At 39.8% G+C, this 18,018-nt stretch overlaps 2 protein-coding genes across 3 annotated transcripts; both read left to right on the forward strand.

Moving 5' to 3' along the window:
- Positions 1-370: 370 nt before the first annotated feature.
- Positions 371-11,623, forward strand: fam219aa (family with sequence similarity 219 member Aa). Of its 2 annotated transcripts, none has more exons than XM_010733492.3 (6): positions 371-557; positions 4,919-5,015; positions 6,089-6,182; positions 6,859-6,939; positions 8,089-8,164; positions 8,593-11,623. In XM_010733492.3, exons 1-6 carry the CDS (start codon positions 498-500, stop codon positions 8,749-8,751), a joined length of 567 nt encoding a protein of 188 aa, XP_010731794.1. In that variant the 5' UTR covers positions 371-497; the 3' UTR covers positions 8,752-11,623. The 2 variants fall into 2 exon arrangements, with proteins under 2 accessions (XP_010731794.1, XP_010731795.1); XM_010733493.3 differs by having other exon boundaries at positions 8,089-8,143.
- A 409-nt stretch (positions 11,624-12,032) lies between these two features.
- zgc:109965 (Nicalin-1-like) lies at positions 12,033-17,159 on the forward strand. The gene is made up of 16 exons (XM_010733494.3): positions 12,033-12,074; positions 12,233-12,416; positions 13,438-13,628; positions 13,812-13,956; positions 14,071-14,168; positions 14,283-14,360; positions 14,488-14,591; positions 14,844-14,932; positions 15,058-15,197; positions 15,270-15,448; positions 15,556-15,643; positions 15,756-15,794; positions 16,180-16,352; positions 16,441-16,494; positions 16,575-16,653; positions 16,817-17,159. The coding sequence occupies exons 2-16, from the start codon at positions 12,272-12,274 to the stop codon at positions 16,871-16,873; spliced, it is 1,659 nt and encodes a 552-aa protein (XP_010731796.3). The 5' UTR covers positions 12,033-12,074; positions 12,233-12,271; the 3' UTR covers positions 16,874-17,159.
- Positions 17,160-18,018: the final 859 nt, after the last annotated feature.

An 18,018-nucleotide genomic window follows, 5' to 3' on the forward strand; every position in this document is an offset into this window, starting at 1 on the left:
TCTATCATCTCCTGAGAACATTATTAAAACCCTCATGCTAATGATAACTGTCGAACAGTAGTTTTTTTTTGTTGTTGTTCCTTATATGCATGATGTTACGTTGTATTTTCCCTCAAACAATTAGGTTATGATACAAACAAATGTAAAATAAAAAAAAATAAAAAAGCCCAAGGTATCTATGGACGGACTTTATCATAAACTTAATTGTAAATGTCTGTTAGATATTTAAATTGACGGTCCAAACATGAATCTGCTTCTCTACGCATTTGGATATGACCTCCTCTGTGATTGGACAGACTTGTCATGAATATTCTATAGACCCGGAAGTGGGGCGGTACTGCTGTTTTGCTGTCGAGTCACCTCTGTCAGGATGGAGGAAAACGAGCTGCTATCATGCTGAAAAACGAAGGATCCCGACAACCGAGCATCATCAACCGGGATAGTTAGACACGAGTCACTGTTTATCCTGACTGCTGTATCCGTAAAGCTTTGCCAAAATGATGGAAGAAATCGACCGGTTCCAAGTCCCTCCAGTCAACGGGGAGACGCAGCCTTTGGTAAGGGAGGAGAGGCGAAACCACATATTGTGCAAACACTCCTATTGTAACGTTAACGGTAACGTTTTGGGTGTCGTTTGTGCGGTTTGTCGCGACAGTCGTGTCACGTAATCTGCGCCCGTGAGCTAAGCGATAGCAATGCACAGCTGTGCCACAAACTGGAGCTCTGGGATGGGTGTAGATAGATTTTTCTATAGACGAAGGCATAGCGGCTATACATCATCCATAGGAGGATTACATTAATAATGCAATGTATGGAATCAATAACACACGAGCATTCACTTTATTGTATCCTAGTGAATAAACTACGCACTTGAGTACAATCAGGATTAGAAAAAAAAAAAATCCACGTCAGTATGCGCTTGTTTACATCAATAGCTGACACAGCCCACTGTTTTACATTTCGTCATTTGGTGACGTGTTATTTGGGTCTGAATGGGCTGTGTGAGCCCAGATGATCGCGTGAATAAAAGCTCTGTCCAGACTGTACACTGCAACCGTGATGATGGCCAGCCCGAGCAGGCCTATAGTAAGAGAATATATATATCCTTGCATGATTTATCATAGTTTCTGGTAAAATTAGAATAGATATACTCAAACAGTAGGCAATCATGACATTAACGGTGCCTGTGCTTCATTCCACATTGCACTATTTCTTTTGAATATGAGATAGGCCTAACCTGCACTCTGGACAAGATCTGAAATGATAAGTCATGGCCACCAATAATGAACCAATCCATTGCTCTTATTCTCTACATTTTGTGTTGATAATACAGAATATAGCTTATAATTACCAGAGATAATCGGCGGCTTCATTCCCCACACTTCAAACAAAACAGTTTCTAACAGCTGTCCCCTTTTTTTAAGTGATCGCCTCAGGGGTTTTTGGCAAAAGCAGAGCTCCAACTTTTCATTATCGTACTCGTGCTTCCCCATTGCTCCTACCCCTGAGGCTAAACTCCAGCAGAAATCACGGAAGGAACACACGTTTATTGTTGATGCTGCAGCAGATGCCTCTCCCAATGAAGATTTGATGTGTTTGATGTGAGATTTTTGTACTTATGTATCAGAGATCGGGGTTCTCATGTGCCCTTGAAATCCTTGAAAGCCAAGAACTTGAAAGCTTTTGAAAATAGACATAAGCAGACATTTTATATATTTTGTACCAGAATAGTTATTTTCACAAATGTGAACACTTAAAAAGTGTTTACACACTCTAGCCTCTCTCTCCTTTTAATTGCTGTCTGTGTGCTGACTGTTGTAACAGTAATTAACATTGATCTGTGTCTCAAACTATGTTGGGTCTTTGAATTTGAGGGAATTGAGCCTGGAAAATCCTTGAAAAATAATTTAATCTATTGTTTAAGAGTCTCAAGGTACCTTGAGAGATTGGGACACCGTGGCTGCAGTCTGTCAGACGATCATCTTGTGTCCTAAACTCTTTTGAAACATTATACTTGACAAACAACACTGTAATGCTCTAAATGTTCCCTACGATCTTTGGCAGTTCCAGCCTCTGAAATAGCTGTTTCAGGATTGTAGCACACGTGGCTGTCCATTTTAATGCTAATACTTCATTATGATTCTGCATGAATGAGCCTGGCACCTGTCTCCTTCAAATAAATTTCACACAAATAAAGCGGCTTAATGCAGAATATGAATGAATGACTGACAGAGTTGTTGTCTGTTATCAGTGTGATACTTCAAGCTTTGGATTGTGAATGTAAACATGTAACTAATGTTTAACTCACCCTTAACTGAAATTACTTTTCTTGACTGAAACATTATGTCACAACAAATACTCATATCATTAAGCACAGGAGCATTACAGAACAATTTATGTAAGCTAAATCTAATTATGACAGATTGCCTTATAACATGTTGCAATCCAGCCCAGTTGCTATCGTTATAAAGATAGCATGCAACTGTTTTAATCGTCACCTGATGCATCAGTCTATGCTGCTATTGGCCAGTGGGAGGCCATGATGCGTAATCCTACCAGTCGCTCGGTGTGTGTGCTGTGTCAGCAGCCTGGTGCCTCTTCATCATCAGAGGCAGTAAAAGAGTCACTAACAGGAGGACAGGCTGATGAAACTAAGAGGTCATTTCCGTTATGTATGTGTGAGCGTACGCATTTGTTTATGTGTGTGACCGTGAGTGTGTATAGGTGTATCTGCATGCATGTTGAAGGTCAGGGCCACTAGCCCTAGCCCATCGATGTGTGACACCTCCCCTCCCAAGGGTCATAGGTCAGGTCTTAATAATGTGTTAGTGGCTGTCAACACTCACATATGATTTTACAGGGAACTGCAGGCTCTCAGTGTGTGTTTAAATGATCCAGCAGACTTTGGCCTAATTCAACTCACTGTTGTGACTGGTAATATACCAGATGCAAACAAATGGAAGGACTTATTTTGTAATGTATTTATGTTGGGAACTTTTAGACTCATATAGTGCATTTATTATATTTTTAAAAAGAGTTTTAACATGTTTATTGTGGGCTACCCGCTACTTGCTATCAGTAATTGTGCCGTTGTTATGTTTAAGAACTGTCAGTGGATTCTGTCACAGCTTAATACAGAATCCCTTTCATTATTCACAGCCAGTTCTGCTGAGAAATGCTCAAAGGGATTTATTTGACAGACAATACGACCCTACCTCATCACAGTATCTTTCCGTGGTGGAAGGGAAGTGTGAAAAACAAGAATTAAAAAAAAATAAATAAAAAATCTAGTGGGTAAGCCCAGTGATCCAAGAGACGGCCTGTCACAGAACAGAAAGATCTTGTGTTTGTGCTTGTTGCAGCGGGAATACCTCATCTGTACACTGTGCTTTCATGGCACCTACTAGTGTGCATAATGTATTCACTGTTGCAGCTCTCATTAATTATTCCAGCTAAGTGAACAATGCTTCATCACCAGATGAGGATGAGACTAATGTATTCGTCAAAGGCCATATTGGACCACTTCTTTTCTTCTTTCACTATCACTTGTTCTTGCTGAGAAGTGGGGAATTGGAAGGAGGTAGCTTTTGTTTCACAATAAGAGATGGATTACTGAGAAACATTAAAAGATAGAGTTAGCCCTTATGCATTAACTAGACGTTACATGTAACTAAACGCGTTGTGCCTTGCTTTGCTGTTTTACCGGACTGTGTTGTTTGCAGCTTGTATTTAATGCGTTACATGAAAATCGATATGCAAAGTAAGCTTCGCACTTTCCCTGCTAAATACTCATGAATTTTTCATAAGGTCCTGTGAGATTCGATAAGCTCTATTGGTTTCATGGAATTGGCCTAAATTCAGTATTTCACGATATTACCATGAAAGGGTTCTGATGAAATAGATTCGGGCATATCTGTGTCTAGACCTGTTTATTTTGTAATCCCTTCACACAATCTTCAATATTTTTTATTAAGTTTATGAGCTATAAACACCCATAGGCCTGTCATGTGCCTTTTTATTTATCCAACACATTAATTATATATTTTATTTTACGTTAAAAAAATATATTTATACACATAGCATCCTGTGGCCTATTTGATTTTTCAACTTTAGCTGTAAAGTTCCAAGATTCAGCTTCAGTTATTTAATTGCTTGGAGGATCCTTTTTTAAACTATAGCAGCCATGTCTCTGGAGAGAATACAGAGTTATTGAAAGCCAAATGGCTGATAGCCTTCATCCATGTGGGTTGTGGAGTCCCTCAGAGTGCAACAAGGGGAGGCCTGTAGGATCAACATAATGTGGAGCTCTGTTAGCAGAGCAGGCCAAGCTCGGGCCGCCCAACTCCCCTCTCTCACTCTGGGGGAAACCGTGGCTCCAACAGCAACCCCTTCTGTTCTCCCATGGCCTCCACACCGCATGCTGTCACTGCTCACACATAAAAGAGACAGAACCATTGGCGACATAGGCAGAACACCCAAACCTATTGATGCTGCAATCTGGCCAGCTATAGTAGCACATATGCTTAAGAAATCTCACCAGGGTATTGGACACAGGCAGGTTCTAAAAGAGAGTTGATTTTCTGACCTGCGTTAGCCTAGTGATAACTCGGTGGGTCGCTCTCTGTACTGATTTATTTGTGCCCTCAGGACTGTATTCAATCTCAGGTGCCCAAAGGAAGTACAGCACAAGATGATTGGAACATTATTACTAGAAAACAGCTTGGGTCCAAGTTTAATCCCTGTCACCCACACTACAGCTGTGGACACAACAATGATTATTTATGAAAAGACAGGATCCTAAAATATATACCTAAGATATATGATATTGTACTGAGGTAATATATTACATGTTATTATTGTTGTTATACAGTATGCTTGTATCAAAGCTAACATGCTCTCTACTGTGTTTTTTTTCCAGGACCCAGCAGCATCCTCCACCTCAGAGACGGACGCTGACTCCAAGGGCGAGACTGTGGCCATGAACTACAAGCCCTCACCGCTGCAAGTCCAAATAGGTATCACAACCAACATACTGCAAATCACACAAGCTACCACAGTGTGCATGTTTACTCCAACATACATAGCCAGCACTGTATAATCGAGTGATGTGCACTCACAGTGTTGCATGTAAGTGAATATTGTATTATATCTTATATTTCTCAGCATTGCAATTTATCTCTACTGTCAGAGGTGTGAGAACATTTCTGAGGCGCCTCTGTTAATGTACCACCACAACACTGTGAGAGCCTTTGTCACACTCACTCACACACTCCTCATTTTTGTTTAGTCCTAAGGGCTCTGTTCCAAAAAGCTTGCTTAAAACTCACTAGTCAAAATCTGTTCTGTTTTTCCACAGGATCACGTCCTCTAAAACCATTTAAATTGAAACTAAAGGTCTTAAGATGAACTAAAATTTCATTTTCACATGGACTATCATCAGCATTTAATACTACAATTCCTATTGTAAGAAAACAACACACTTTCTTTATTTATCCACATATGTGCTTATGAAGACACTATGAGTAAATGCTGCAGTGACGCAAAAATTGACTCATTGGCAGAGGCACGATCGCTGGTCACCTGATAGTATCATACAGACTATATATATATATATATATATATATATATATATATATACACATACATACATACATACATACATACATACATATATACATACATACATACTGCGTTACCTCACCTTTTTATTTTTATTCAACATCTGCAACATCTGTTGGTCTACCTCATTTTGATTAATATCTTGCACATTTTAAATAATACCTGGTAAATACTTTGTTTTTCTGCACAACTGCTGAGCTCTTTTCATTTTGCAACATATTGTGTATATATATTTAAATTGTTATTTTTTAATACTTGACTTTTTATATTGTATTTCTAACTTAATGTTTGCACCAATAACACCAAGTCAAATTCCTGCTATGTGAAAACCTACTTGGCAATGAAGCTTTTTCTGATTCTGATTCAGTCACCTGTACTGGATATGTATGCCATTTACTGTATAGTAGTAACATCTGAATCTGCCATTGGTGATTAATAACTGACGACCTCACATCCTGTGGTTTCCCAGAGAAACAGAGGGACCTTGCCAGGAAGGGATCAGTGAAGAATGGCACCGTGGGAAGTCCTGTCAATCAACAACCCAAGAAGAATGCCAGGACAAGGTGACAGCTTCCACTGCCACGTCCTTATTTTGTTTATGACTCACCCACAAATGTTTGCATCAATTAGGAACTCGAGCAATATATTCTCATACCCTGTTCCATGTTCAGTGTCAGCTTGCTACTGAATGTGATATTTACCAGCATGCAAGGAGCACAATTACACTTCCTAACCAAATGCAAAACAAGGCTTTTTAGGGAAGATTGAATTTCATGTTTTTGTGAGTGTGAATGGAATAAAATAAAAGAGTTCAGTCAGAGCACTGAGCATAAACCCAGTACACATGCACACACAGAGTATTGATAACTAGCTCATCTGTCTAATCCCACTCCCTGGTGGATTAGTGGAAATAAAAGAAAGGCTACCCGACTGGTCTGGACCCCAAAGATAATCTGGCAACGCCTGCAGTTGCCTGAAGGCTGCAGATTAGCTCTAATTTTTGTTTTCTTTGTGGCCTGCAAGGACAGCATCATACTGGGGACAATGATCCTGTTTTGTGTGAAGCTCTTACATTTTTCTGTTGCATTCAGTCCATGACTTGAAATGTTTGGAAGTATTTTTGTGGCAATTTCAGTGAGAATTTATTGCACCACTTTTGCTGAGTGTTGAGTCCCTTTTCAAGTTTTATCTTCTGTGTCTTTGTCTGCCTTCGGTCTTGTTTTCTGTGCCCATTTTCAGGTTGGTGGTGCCAAACAAAGGCTACTCATCTTTAGACCAGAGCCCAGATGAGAAGCCCCTTGTGGCACTGGATACTGACAGGTATGTACATGATTTAGTTTCTTCTTGTCAAGTTCTATAACAGTAAAAATATGATAGTTAGGAGAGACTTTGAACTAAAAGGAAAGAAATTGGCTAACTTGTTAGTTTTTTTGATGGTACATTAATCCATAGAGCAACTTGAGAGAGCTCTCGACAGAAGGGATCCTAAAAAGGGGCAAAGCCTCCCACAGGATTAGAGGATACCAGGGTGAGGATTTGGATAGGGAAAAGCGGCTCAGAGGGAATGCTCGCTTCCACCCTGCACCAGCGGGTCTGTGTTTGACACATTTGAGACCCACCCTTTGTGCCCTCTGTATGTTACAAGAGGAAAAACGCTCTCATGTGAAAATGAGAACCCTGGAAACAAACCAAGCTCTGATGTATTGCATCATACACACCCTCTGACAAGCTTTCTGACTTACAGCCATACAGAACACCCGTTTGTTTATTGTCCACATTTTAGATTCACGTGCACAGCCTCTGCACAATGTCGCTCTGTTCTGTTTGTGTACAGTGTATGAAAAGGCAGATTACTCCTTTTGAGTAGGGGGATTCGGGACTGTAAGCCCGCTAGCGTTATGATATATCTTGTAGCACACGTAATGTCAGTATTATTATTGAAGCCAGTCAAATCAGAGCCTTGGAAATGTCAACACTTTATGTTTACTGATCATCTGCCATAAGAGTTGCAACTGCTAACTAATATTAGCATTTTTAAAGAGGCATTGCTACACAGAAACTGATGATGTCATTGGGGTTATTTATAAAGGTTATGGTAGATTACAAATGTAAAGCGGAGTATACGTTACAAACTGGGACCACAGAGTTAGAAAGGCTTGGACATTTACCAGACATGAAGCGTAGAATTAACAACCATAGCAAGTTGAATTATGGGAAATGTAGGATGCAGCATGTTTTTAGGATTTGACCCATACTTGGACTAAAAGTCAAGATATCTCAACCTCGGCTGCTTTGATTTTTAACCATTTCTAAAGTCTCTTAGCAATACTAAACGGCTCGCCCCCCTCTTTAAACATTCAGATATTGTTTTCCATCTTTTCCAGTAGTTTTCCAGTCTGTTAGTATTATTTTGACCCTGTGTTTTTTTAAAACACTTGTGTCTAACTGCTGATGTCTCTTGTCTTTCAGTGATGATGACTTCGACATGTCCAGATACTCCTCATCAGGATACTCCTCAGCCGAGGTGAGATGTCTGAGGGACCAGGTATCTATACACACATTATACTGTTTAACAGCGTCATTTGGTGAATCCACAAACATCACCACCTGATCACCCTGTTCCATTCTCACACCACCTACATCAGGTATATGTACACCCGTTGAAACAATGTACACTGGCCCCTCCAAGCATTCATAGTCAGTCATTTGTAATGGTGTATCCATAATTCTCACTGATGTTCCTGTTCATCTCTTCCTCTTAGTGCTTGTTTTTGCTTCTTAGCTCACCCTGTTTCCACCAATGACCTTATGTTTTGTGTTGCTGCTGCTTTTGTGATTATTTTGGATCACTGTGCTCTTTTAGAACCTACATAGTAGTTAATTTAACTAACAAGGTCGTTCCTATCTTAAGGATTTGTCAAAATTGTCCTGAAGCCTGGCTGATACTCCATCTTCTCTCTTTTGCTTCTACAGCAGATCAACCAGGACCTGAACATCCAGCTCCTGAAGGACGGGTACCGGCTCGATGAGATCCCAGATGACGAGGACCTGGATTTGATCCCCCCCAAAGCAGTCAACCCCACTTGCATGTGCTGCCAGGCTGCTCCCTCTACAGCTTGTCAGATTCAGTAGCACCATTTCCTCCCCCTTCCCAAAAAAAATCTCCTGCCTGCCACCTGCACTGAGGCCAACTACTGACCAGAGTGGCAGCAAGGAGGCTAGTGATGGAACAAAGGGAAAACAAGGGTTTATAAATGCTAAAATAAGAAATGGAGATAGGTCAAGTCTTAAAAAAAAGAGTCAATATGTACAGTATCTGTGCATGTTCCTCCTATGGTAGGATCTGTGCATCTTCTGCATAGTTGGTTCAGCGAAGGACTCGACTGATGGCAGAAACATTACCTCTAAGGAAAACATGTTACTTTTGCTTCTCCTTTGTTTGACTTCCATCTCATGCTTGTGGATATTTTGGTTTACAAGGACCTTGATGGATTGTTTGACGCTGTGGAAGAAACGTAACAAAAATGACGGGACTATTTGACCAAGATACTTGAAACGGTTCAAGGGGACATCACTTTGACAGTGCATCATCCAGGGAATCTACTTATTCTGCTGGTGTCATTGATGGTCGATGGATAAGAAGAGATTGGAGTTTTTTTTAGTGGCCATTGTTTTCTCTCTCTCTCTCTCCCTTCATTTAGCCAGTCTGCTTCATCTTCCTGTGAATACGTGTCAAACGTGAAAAAGATATGCGTGTGTCTAAATATGTCCAAGAGAGTAGTGCTAAGCCATCAAGCTTCTGATAAAACATTAATTCTTACACTAAGACATCACGTCCAGCTTTAGTTTCCTTTTTAAAGTTTGTCTGTTACACCAAGGTTGTACTGCTAAATGGTTTCATATTCAGTTAAAAGAAGCTAAAACAAATAGTTTTGCATGTTGCCTGTTTACAGTGTGTCCTAATGACCAGCTAGTGCAGATAATTTATCAGTTTTTATCGACCCCTGAACACATCCTTGCACCGATGAGACATTATGTGATGCGTGCTTTTAAAAACATAAAATAGGTCATGTTTAGGTTCACCTGCTGTAATATCAGTAGATATAAACAGTTAGTAGACCTAATAGCAGAACAGCTCATGAGTTAGCGTGTACTTCCTGCGTGCTTGTCTATGTTAGCCTCAGCGTGAGAGGATGTTTAAGAGGGTCACAAAGGCAGTCACCACCGGTGATTGTGGCTACAAAATAATTCATAAACTCGAGGGAATAAATGGTTTGATAAAAGGCTTAGAATATGTACAAATACATACAAACTTTGTGCAGTTTTGGTCATACCTGATGTAAGTTCTGAAGAATGTCAGAGAGGTATCGCATATGGATGGAAATTTTAATTTTTCTTCTTTTTTTTTCTTTTTTTTTTGCAAATCAAGGAAAGTATAAAATGCTTTAGTTGTAAGTGTATTTGATTTGTAGGGATTTGTGCATATTCCCCTTGAGTTTTATTGTAACCAGTTTGTCTGATTTGGGGACTGGAACTGTATATGTAGCACCGGAAACAGCTGTGTATTGTCACTGCTTTATGCCAATGGATGTTTTCCATGATGTTGAAAAGGAAGTAGTCCTTGCTGTTAGGAAGGCCTGAATTCATACTGTTTTGTTTTTCATGTTTACATCACTCTTAAAGATATCTCTAGAGCCCTGCAGACACCAGCTACGGTTCAGTAGTAGATAAAAGTTACCTGCATGTGAATCTGCTCTGAAACAAATGAAGGAAGATGGAAGATCAGGCTGGGTTTCCCAAAAACACAACAACGATGAGTGTTTAAAAAGTAAACGACTTCCTGATCATGCACAGATTGACAGTAATTCTTTAAAATGACTTAAACCTAGGTATGCTTTTATCCAGCTGATGGGAAAGACAGCTGGACAAATCAGTACTAGTCTAAGTATGTTTGCACTTTACACTCTCATGATAACATTCAGAATATTCAGTTATTCTGTTGACACGTACAGAAGATTTCAGATCAGGATGTGAAATTACTTCTACTTTGTGCATCGACTCTGACCAAACTGAATTTCTTATTTATATTTTAAACATATTGCAGTGTTTTTGAGAAACTTTGCTTTAATCTTTCATAACTGACGTTCTCCTGATTTTGTTAGCACATTTACAAGTTAGAGATTTTACATTTCTTATAAAAATACACACAACAAAATCAACTCTGTGTAATTCGCTGAACGGAGATACAGTGTGTACTGTACTGACTTCAGATGACTGTATCTTTCAACAGCATACATTAGTGTGGTCAAGAGAGGAAGACGTTTGTGCTGTGGTCAAAGTAGTGCACTGTATAAGGAGATTAAACGACATCTACTTGGAAAGAGAAAACGAAATGTTAATTCTGTTTGGAAGAAAGTATCTCCTTTTTCTTATTATCACTTAGCCTCACACTGAGTCACAAATGTAATCAAGCATAAACATTTTTTGTTTGCAAATAAGGTGCCATTGTGTGTAGGTAATTAAATGACTTGCATTAAGTAGAAAAAAGACCTGAACAGTACAGAAGGTCTGGTAATATATCACTAATGCAGCTTCTAGCTGAGGCGTGTGTGCAACCTGTAGCTGTGTACAGTTAACATTAACACTGAGGGACTGACTGTGTGATTGACTCTGGTGCTGATTTTTTTTTTTTCCTATCATTAACATCATCCTAATAGATTCACATCTATTGAGTGCACTACTTCTGGCCAATGTTGTCTCACTTAGGGAGTCTAGAGTAATGCATTATTGTAACAGAAGCTATTTATTTGCAGTTGTGTGTGTGTGTGTGTTTTTAATTTATTTTTCAAGTATGGGAAATAATTCATATGCAGACGGATGCTTTTTATTTGTCAGGTGCTTAATATGATGATTGTGAAATGGTTCCATTTAGATTTTAACAGTGTTAAAAGTTCTGTGTATAGTGCAGCATATCAAAAAAATAAATATTAGATATCTGAAGTTTGATTGTGTCATGTGATCACATCATTTTTTTATTATACTTACAATTTTTTCAAGTGTTACATGTTTCAGTGATATATAGACAGAATTAATTTGGAGGTGGCTGTTACACTGTTGTCCCTGCAGGAGATGAAGCAAATAGCTACTGTATGTCTGCCTCCCACACAGAGTCACTGCTGGTAATGTGTGATTACCTGCTGAAGTGAATAGGTGTAACACTGCAGCCAGGAAAGAGAGGATAGTTAGATGGATAGATAGTGTGTGAGGGGTGGGGGGTTGGGTATTTGTCATTAGCCTTGAGTTGATCCCTTGGGAGCAGATGGTGAATAGTGGCTTACCTACAGAAGTCGTCAGGTCCCAGGAGCTATAGTTGGTGTCCACGTTGCAAGGAGAAGCACTGAAGTTGAGAAAGACGTAGCGGAAAGAGCTCATGAGACAGGACTGCTGGGAAACAGGTGAGCGACTCGCCAGTACAAGACAAGATGAATGACCAAGTGTCAAGAATATCTCTTATGGGAATTGCAAAGATTCATAAAATGAAAAATATTTGAACTCTACTTATATACATTTGCATTTGAATGAGTGTGTTTGTAACATCAGCCCTCCCTCGTAGATTGAGATCCTAACAAAACCCAGGCAGGACGTGACTATCATGTTGCAGAGGGATGTGAGTATAGCTGCTGTTCTGCTGCTGCTCTTTGTCCAGTGTCTGCACGGCTCTGCTCTTCCTGCTGTGTCCTCCTATGAGTTCACAGCCTACAGGATGCAGCAGTACAACTTGGCACAACAGAAACATGGTAAGTTCAGAGAGCTACACCTCATCTCCAGTGGTGCAGAGTAATTATGTACATTTGCTCAAGCTCTGTACTTGAGGACTTTGTAATTGAGTATATGAATTTTATACTACTGCTGCATCTAGAGAGAAATATTGTAATTTTTACTCCGATATGTTTATCTGATAACTATAATTACCATTAACTTTTCAGATTACAATTTTTACATAAAACAACAAACTATAATAATTTTACAAAATACAATACATTAATTAAACTAGTACTTGCCAACCTTGGAAGTAACCCTGGAGCTTGGCTTTTTTTAAAAACAACAACAAAAAAAGCAATAATGCTTTGGGCTCCTTGAGATGCTACAATTAGTAAATTAGTTGTTAAAGAGAGATTTGCCCTCAAAAGTTATCTGATGGTTTAATTTGAATAACTAATAATTAAATAACTTTGAGGCTCAAAGTGATTAAATTAGCCAATACCCTCAACCCCCCAAAAGCAAAGATTAGGGTCTGAAAATGAATCAAATTTTGTAGTGCATCCAGTCATGACTTGTAATATAGTATTTATACACTGTTGTATTGGTGGTTTTACTAAAATATAGAATCTAAGTAATTCCACATATGCTCATCTTGCATATTATTCAGTTCTTTTGCGGTGCAAAAGAATGTAGATGTCTTATCTCGAAGAAATAGACTAGATACTTTATTGATTTTTACCGTGCAGTAATGGACAGCCTCACATAATTTCACCCTGGGAGCAGTTAGGGGTTTGGTAACCTTGCTCAAGGGCACCTCGGCAGTGCCCAGGAGGTGAACTGGCATCTTTCCAGCTACCAGTCCACTCTCTGGTTCCCAGGCCAAGTCCCTACAGACTGAGCTACTGCAGCCCCAGGATTGATCTATCCTTGTGTTATTATTCAATGATAATGATGAAAGTTATAAAGGTAGCTAAACATGAGGATGTTTAAAGAGAGTTGACATTAAATGACTTATCATGTATAATAGTTTCCCTTGACCTTTTTTTGTCTGTTGAGGTTGCCGTGGAGCCATTGTGGTGGCGGAGGCACGCTCAGCGGACGAGCCGGTGCTGACCCGCCGCTGTATCATCATGAAGGTCCCAGACCTCACCACAGAAAAGTACCTCGAGGCTCAGAGGCAAAAAGCTGCTGCCATACTGATCCTGCTGCCCAAAAATATCTCCAGTATCCCCCATGACACCATACAGGTAACAAGTCCTCCTGAAACATCTTTGAGTTCTAGTCTAAAAAAATAGGAAGATAATTACAACATCTACAGTTTCTGAATATGCAGTAGTATCTTAGTGCTTCAGGGTATTAGGTAACAACTTGCTGAACAATCATAATAAGAAAATAATATGTGCATCGGGAAATCTCTTCTCCCCTCTTAGTCCTTCATGGTGAGCGAGAGTGAGGCCTTGAGGAAGGGGACCCTCATGCCAGTATATGTGGTACCTGAGGATGAACAGCTGCTTTTCATGTATGAGGAGGTCAAGCAAGCTGCAGCCACCCGGACCTCATCTATATTCATCAGAGGTGAGAGAAACAGGAGAATATGTGGGTGTGCATTTTATATTTTACTGCAAGGAAGCTGAAAAAAACAATACAACTTGCCTCTGCTGAGGTTTCTGTCTTTTCATCTTTTGCCAGTTCTTCGCAGTATGGTCACAGCTACAGCCTTTCAGATCTTAGTGAGCAACAACGTCCCTATTAAACCCTTCACTGACACCACCTTGGTAACACTGGAAGTGAGTATGAAACTGAGGTTTATATGTAGAACAGATGAGTAGTCAAACATGATTCATCTGGTTGGTGATTTGTCTTGATTTGTCGTTCTGCATCACTACTGATGTTTATTTCAGGGAGTGCTTCCTGGAACAGGAGAGGATGCACCCACCATCGTCATCACTGCCCACTATGACTCCTATGGTCTGGCACCGGTGAGGCACATGATAAAACACTTGTCGCTAACAGTTTCCTAAAACACTACCCTACGCAGATGTTAAATGTCATCACTTGTAGTGTGAAACTATATTCATTCATATGTTTTTTTTGTGTGTGACACAGTGGTTGTCGTATGGAGCGGACTCTAATGGCAGTGGGGTCACCATCCTGCTAGAGTTGGCACGTCTCTTCCAGAAGCTTTTTAGTAGTCCAAGCACCAGACCACCGTGAGTTATAATCTTCCTGTAGACCTTTTAACACAACCAAACATATGCTATTTGGCAAATAATACTAATTAAGTAAGCACTGAAAGCTATGAGAACATGCATGTTTATAATGGTGAAGGATATGATAGAAAATAACATCCCAAATCTGGTTCAAAAGCTGGTGTCCCATCCCAGGACAGCTGTAGACTATCACCAAAACAAAACATCCAGATACAATTCTTGACTGTTTCCTTTTGTTGTTGTTTTTTTTAGATATAATTTAATGTTCTCCTTAACTGGAGGAGGAAAGTACAATTTCCTTGGCACAAAGAGGTGGATTGAAGAGAATCTGGACCATGCTGGTGAGTTTTTCTAGTGTGTGGGCTTTGGGACCTATGCTGTTTCCAACATGTGTTGTTACACTACCAACATATCTGAACATGAGCAGCCCAGTTTGATTTATTTCATCCAAATGTTTCCTCTCCAGAGTCCAGCCTGCTCCATGACAATGTGGCATTTGTTCTGTGTTTGGATACACTGGCCAACAGTGATAAACTGTATGTACACGTGTCCCGCCCTCCTAAACCTGACTCTCCCATGCACTATTTCATTCAGCAGCTGGAGGAGGTAACAGACTTTACTGTTTTGTGCAAAATATTTCAGCCTTCAATGGCCTTGAATTTGTGACCACTCTTCCAGGTGGTTTCCTCCAGATTTCCTTCGGTGAAGGTGGGATTAGTTCATAAGAAGATCAATCTTGTGGAGTCCACGGTAGTCTGGGAGCATGAGCGCTACAGCCTGCGCAGGATACCAAGTTTCAGTCTGTCTCATGTGGAAGACCCCAAATCTGAGCTACGTGGCTCCGTCCTGGACACCATGTAGGTTCTAAATTATGTTTATGATTAAGACGATGTGCCTGAAGGTTTTGTTTAAAATGAGATGATATGAAGATGAGACACTTTCTTGTCTTTGTATCTTCTCACAGGTCACACGTGGACTTCAGGAAACTTAAGCGTAATGGCGTCATCATTGCAGAGGCACTGGCACGTTATATGTTTAATCTCTCTGACAAGGTGAAACATGAAAACAGAGTGCATGTATCTGGATATACAAACAAAATTTGTTTTATTTCCTTTCCTTAGCATTTTAAAGTGTGATTTATTTATTTTTGTTATTTCTCACAAGGGCTCTCCAAAAGATGTGCAGATTTTCAAGGGGCAGATGGTAAGTTCCTGTTTATTTTAGTCAGTTTGCAAAGACAAATGGTGACCTCTGGTGTGTGAATTGTGAATTGCAGCATGTTTACATCTTCAAAGGCCTGGGTCTGCATGATAACCCCAGTGCGTTAGTTTGATTTGAAGATTGGGGGCACATGAATAATTGTTTATTTGAATATATTTGCAGAGTAAAGGGTTTGAAGTGTTGGTAGTTTAGTATTTTAGTTACAGTATGATGTTAAAGTTATTGAAAGATTCATTTCTACTAGAAAATATAATTTGAATTTAAAATAGTTCTTGGCCAACAATAACTCTTATTTTTCTGTGATGGCACATGAGATGCTTCCTATGTTTTTAATACTGTGAAATCAACATAGTGATTGTTGATGCAGGACTTCCATGACGGCCGTATGTCCAGTCTGATGGCCTTCCTGACCTCAGTCCCTCGGGCCACACAGCTCCTGGATAAGGAGCCCAGTCACATCGTGCAGGTTAACTCACTGGAGCACGAGTTCAAACGTTGCCTGCAGCAGGTTCACAGACACACCTTCCGACAGGACAGGAGGTAACATGTAGTAGTGGAAGAAAACATGTACAGTTTTCCCGGGATTCTCAACAATATCACAGCCAATTAACTATATTTCTTCATGCAGGGATCCAGATATTACCTTTTTTGATCAAATGAACCAACCAGTAGTGATGTACAGGTAAAAATCTGTCTTCTTGCATTTTGTGGTGGTGATATTTGAAAGGACACTTGCCGACATTGATACACTTTTTCTCCCAGAGTGAAGCCTGCAGCGTTTGATCTCTTCCTTGGCGGCTGCATTGCTGCTTATTTGGGGATTGTTTATTATGCCATTCTGGTATGTTAACATACCCTTTTATATTGTCCATATTGCATATTATGTATGTCTTTAAATACAACAAAGCACCATGTATGTTGTCTTCTAATTTTAAAACACTGACAGATACCACTTGACATACCAGGTTTGTTTTCTTATGATGTCTGTCTGTTCTCTCTTACAGAATTTTGGTTATCTCTACACAAAGCTCAAAGCAGCAGTGAAATACAAGCACCAGTAAATAAGACTGTAAACACCGAATCTATGACAAGACTTTGAAGTATGTATTGCACATATTGGACTTGTGCTTCACAGCCTGTGGATGAACATGAAAGCAATGCAACAAGAAAGACTGATCATATCCACAAATTATAATGTGTGCATTTGCTTTGAAATGTATAGTTTTTCAAGATTTTTGTACCTTCCATTATTCATAAATACATTGTACTACAAACCATTTCTTATATACGCAGATTTGAATTTGATGTTTGGAGGAGAAGTATAGTAAACAAAATAAATAAAGGAGGTGTCTGGGATTTGCTTTGCCTTGCCTGCATCAAAATGTGCTGAAGAAGTGATCACAAAGTAGAGATTGGATTTGATTTGAGCACCTGTGAAAAACGTTCCTGTCACATCATTATTATGAGTTCTAATGTCCTCTGCCCTGTATCTGTTGACGTGAATTTGACTGGACTTAACATGGCTGTCAAACAAGACTCTGCAGCAAGATGAACAGCTAGTTCCTGTCACAGATAACTCAGAGAGACACAAAGGCACCCTACAGCGTTTGGTGAATTATTGATGCTCATGTGGTATGCTGACAGTGAATAGAGGTGACCCTGGGTGGTGGTTGGAGATTCTTAGAAATCCCATCCCTCTTCTGGTTTGCTCCAGTTCCACAGATCTGATAAGACTGATTCTGTTTTAACCATGAGATGGCTAAACAGCAGGGAGCTAAACATCAGTGTTTTAGATCAGTGCTGGCTTTTTTGTGAGGTCCCCTGTGAGGCAAGTAGGTCATGGACAGTGACCCCAGGTATGTGTGTCTCTGCAGGGGGCCTGTGGCTTAGGGGGATTAGTGGCTAGGCGCTCAGGTAGCAACAAAGAGTTGTTCTGGTTCAGCAAGAATGCTCTTCTCTTCTCCCAACATAGCAGATTATTCACAATAGCCACATGTTAAATACAGTGCTTTTACCATCTATTTGTTCTTGACAAGGATACAAGCAGAATTTATCGCTTATGCATGACCAAGATAAATACTATGTTGTGTAAACACAGAAAGATGAATATATATCAGCAAAATCAAGGGCATGCACAAGCTAGCAATAGTTGTAAAGAGAAAAAAAAAATAACACACACATATTTGGCAATTTTAAAAGATATAAG

This window comes from Larimichthys crocea, chromosome VI (assembly GCF_000972845.2).
Source record: "Larimichthys crocea isolate SSNF chromosome VI, L_crocea_2.0, whole genome shotgun sequence".
NCBI lineage: Eukaryota > Metazoa > Chordata > Actinopteri > Sciaenidae > Larimichthys > Larimichthys crocea.

Coding starts and splice junctions, on each gene's coding strand:
- fam219aa (XM_010733492.3), top strand. CDS start 498: ATGATGGAAGAAATCGACCGGTTCCAAGTCCCTCCAGTCAACGGGGAG. Junction 5,016..6,088: donor ACCGCTGCAAGTCCAAATAG/GTATCACAACCA, acceptor GTGGTTTCCCAG/AGAAACAGAGGGACCTTGCC. Junction 6,940..8,088: donor GTGGCACTGGATACTGACAG/GTATGTACATGA, acceptor CTTGTCTTTCAG/TGATGATGACTTCGACATGT.
- zgc:109965 (XM_010733494.3), top strand. CDS start 12,272: ATGTTGCAGAGGGATGTGAGTATAGCTGCTGTTCTGCTGCTGCTCTTT. Junction 12,417..13,437: donor CTTGGCACAACAGAAACATG/GTAAGTTCAGAG, acceptor TTGTCTGTTGAG/GTTGCCGTGGAGCCATTGTG. Junction 14,361..14,487: donor ACTCCTATGGTCTGGCACCG/GTGAGGCACATG, acceptor TGTGTGACACAG/TGGTTGTCGTATGGAGCGGA.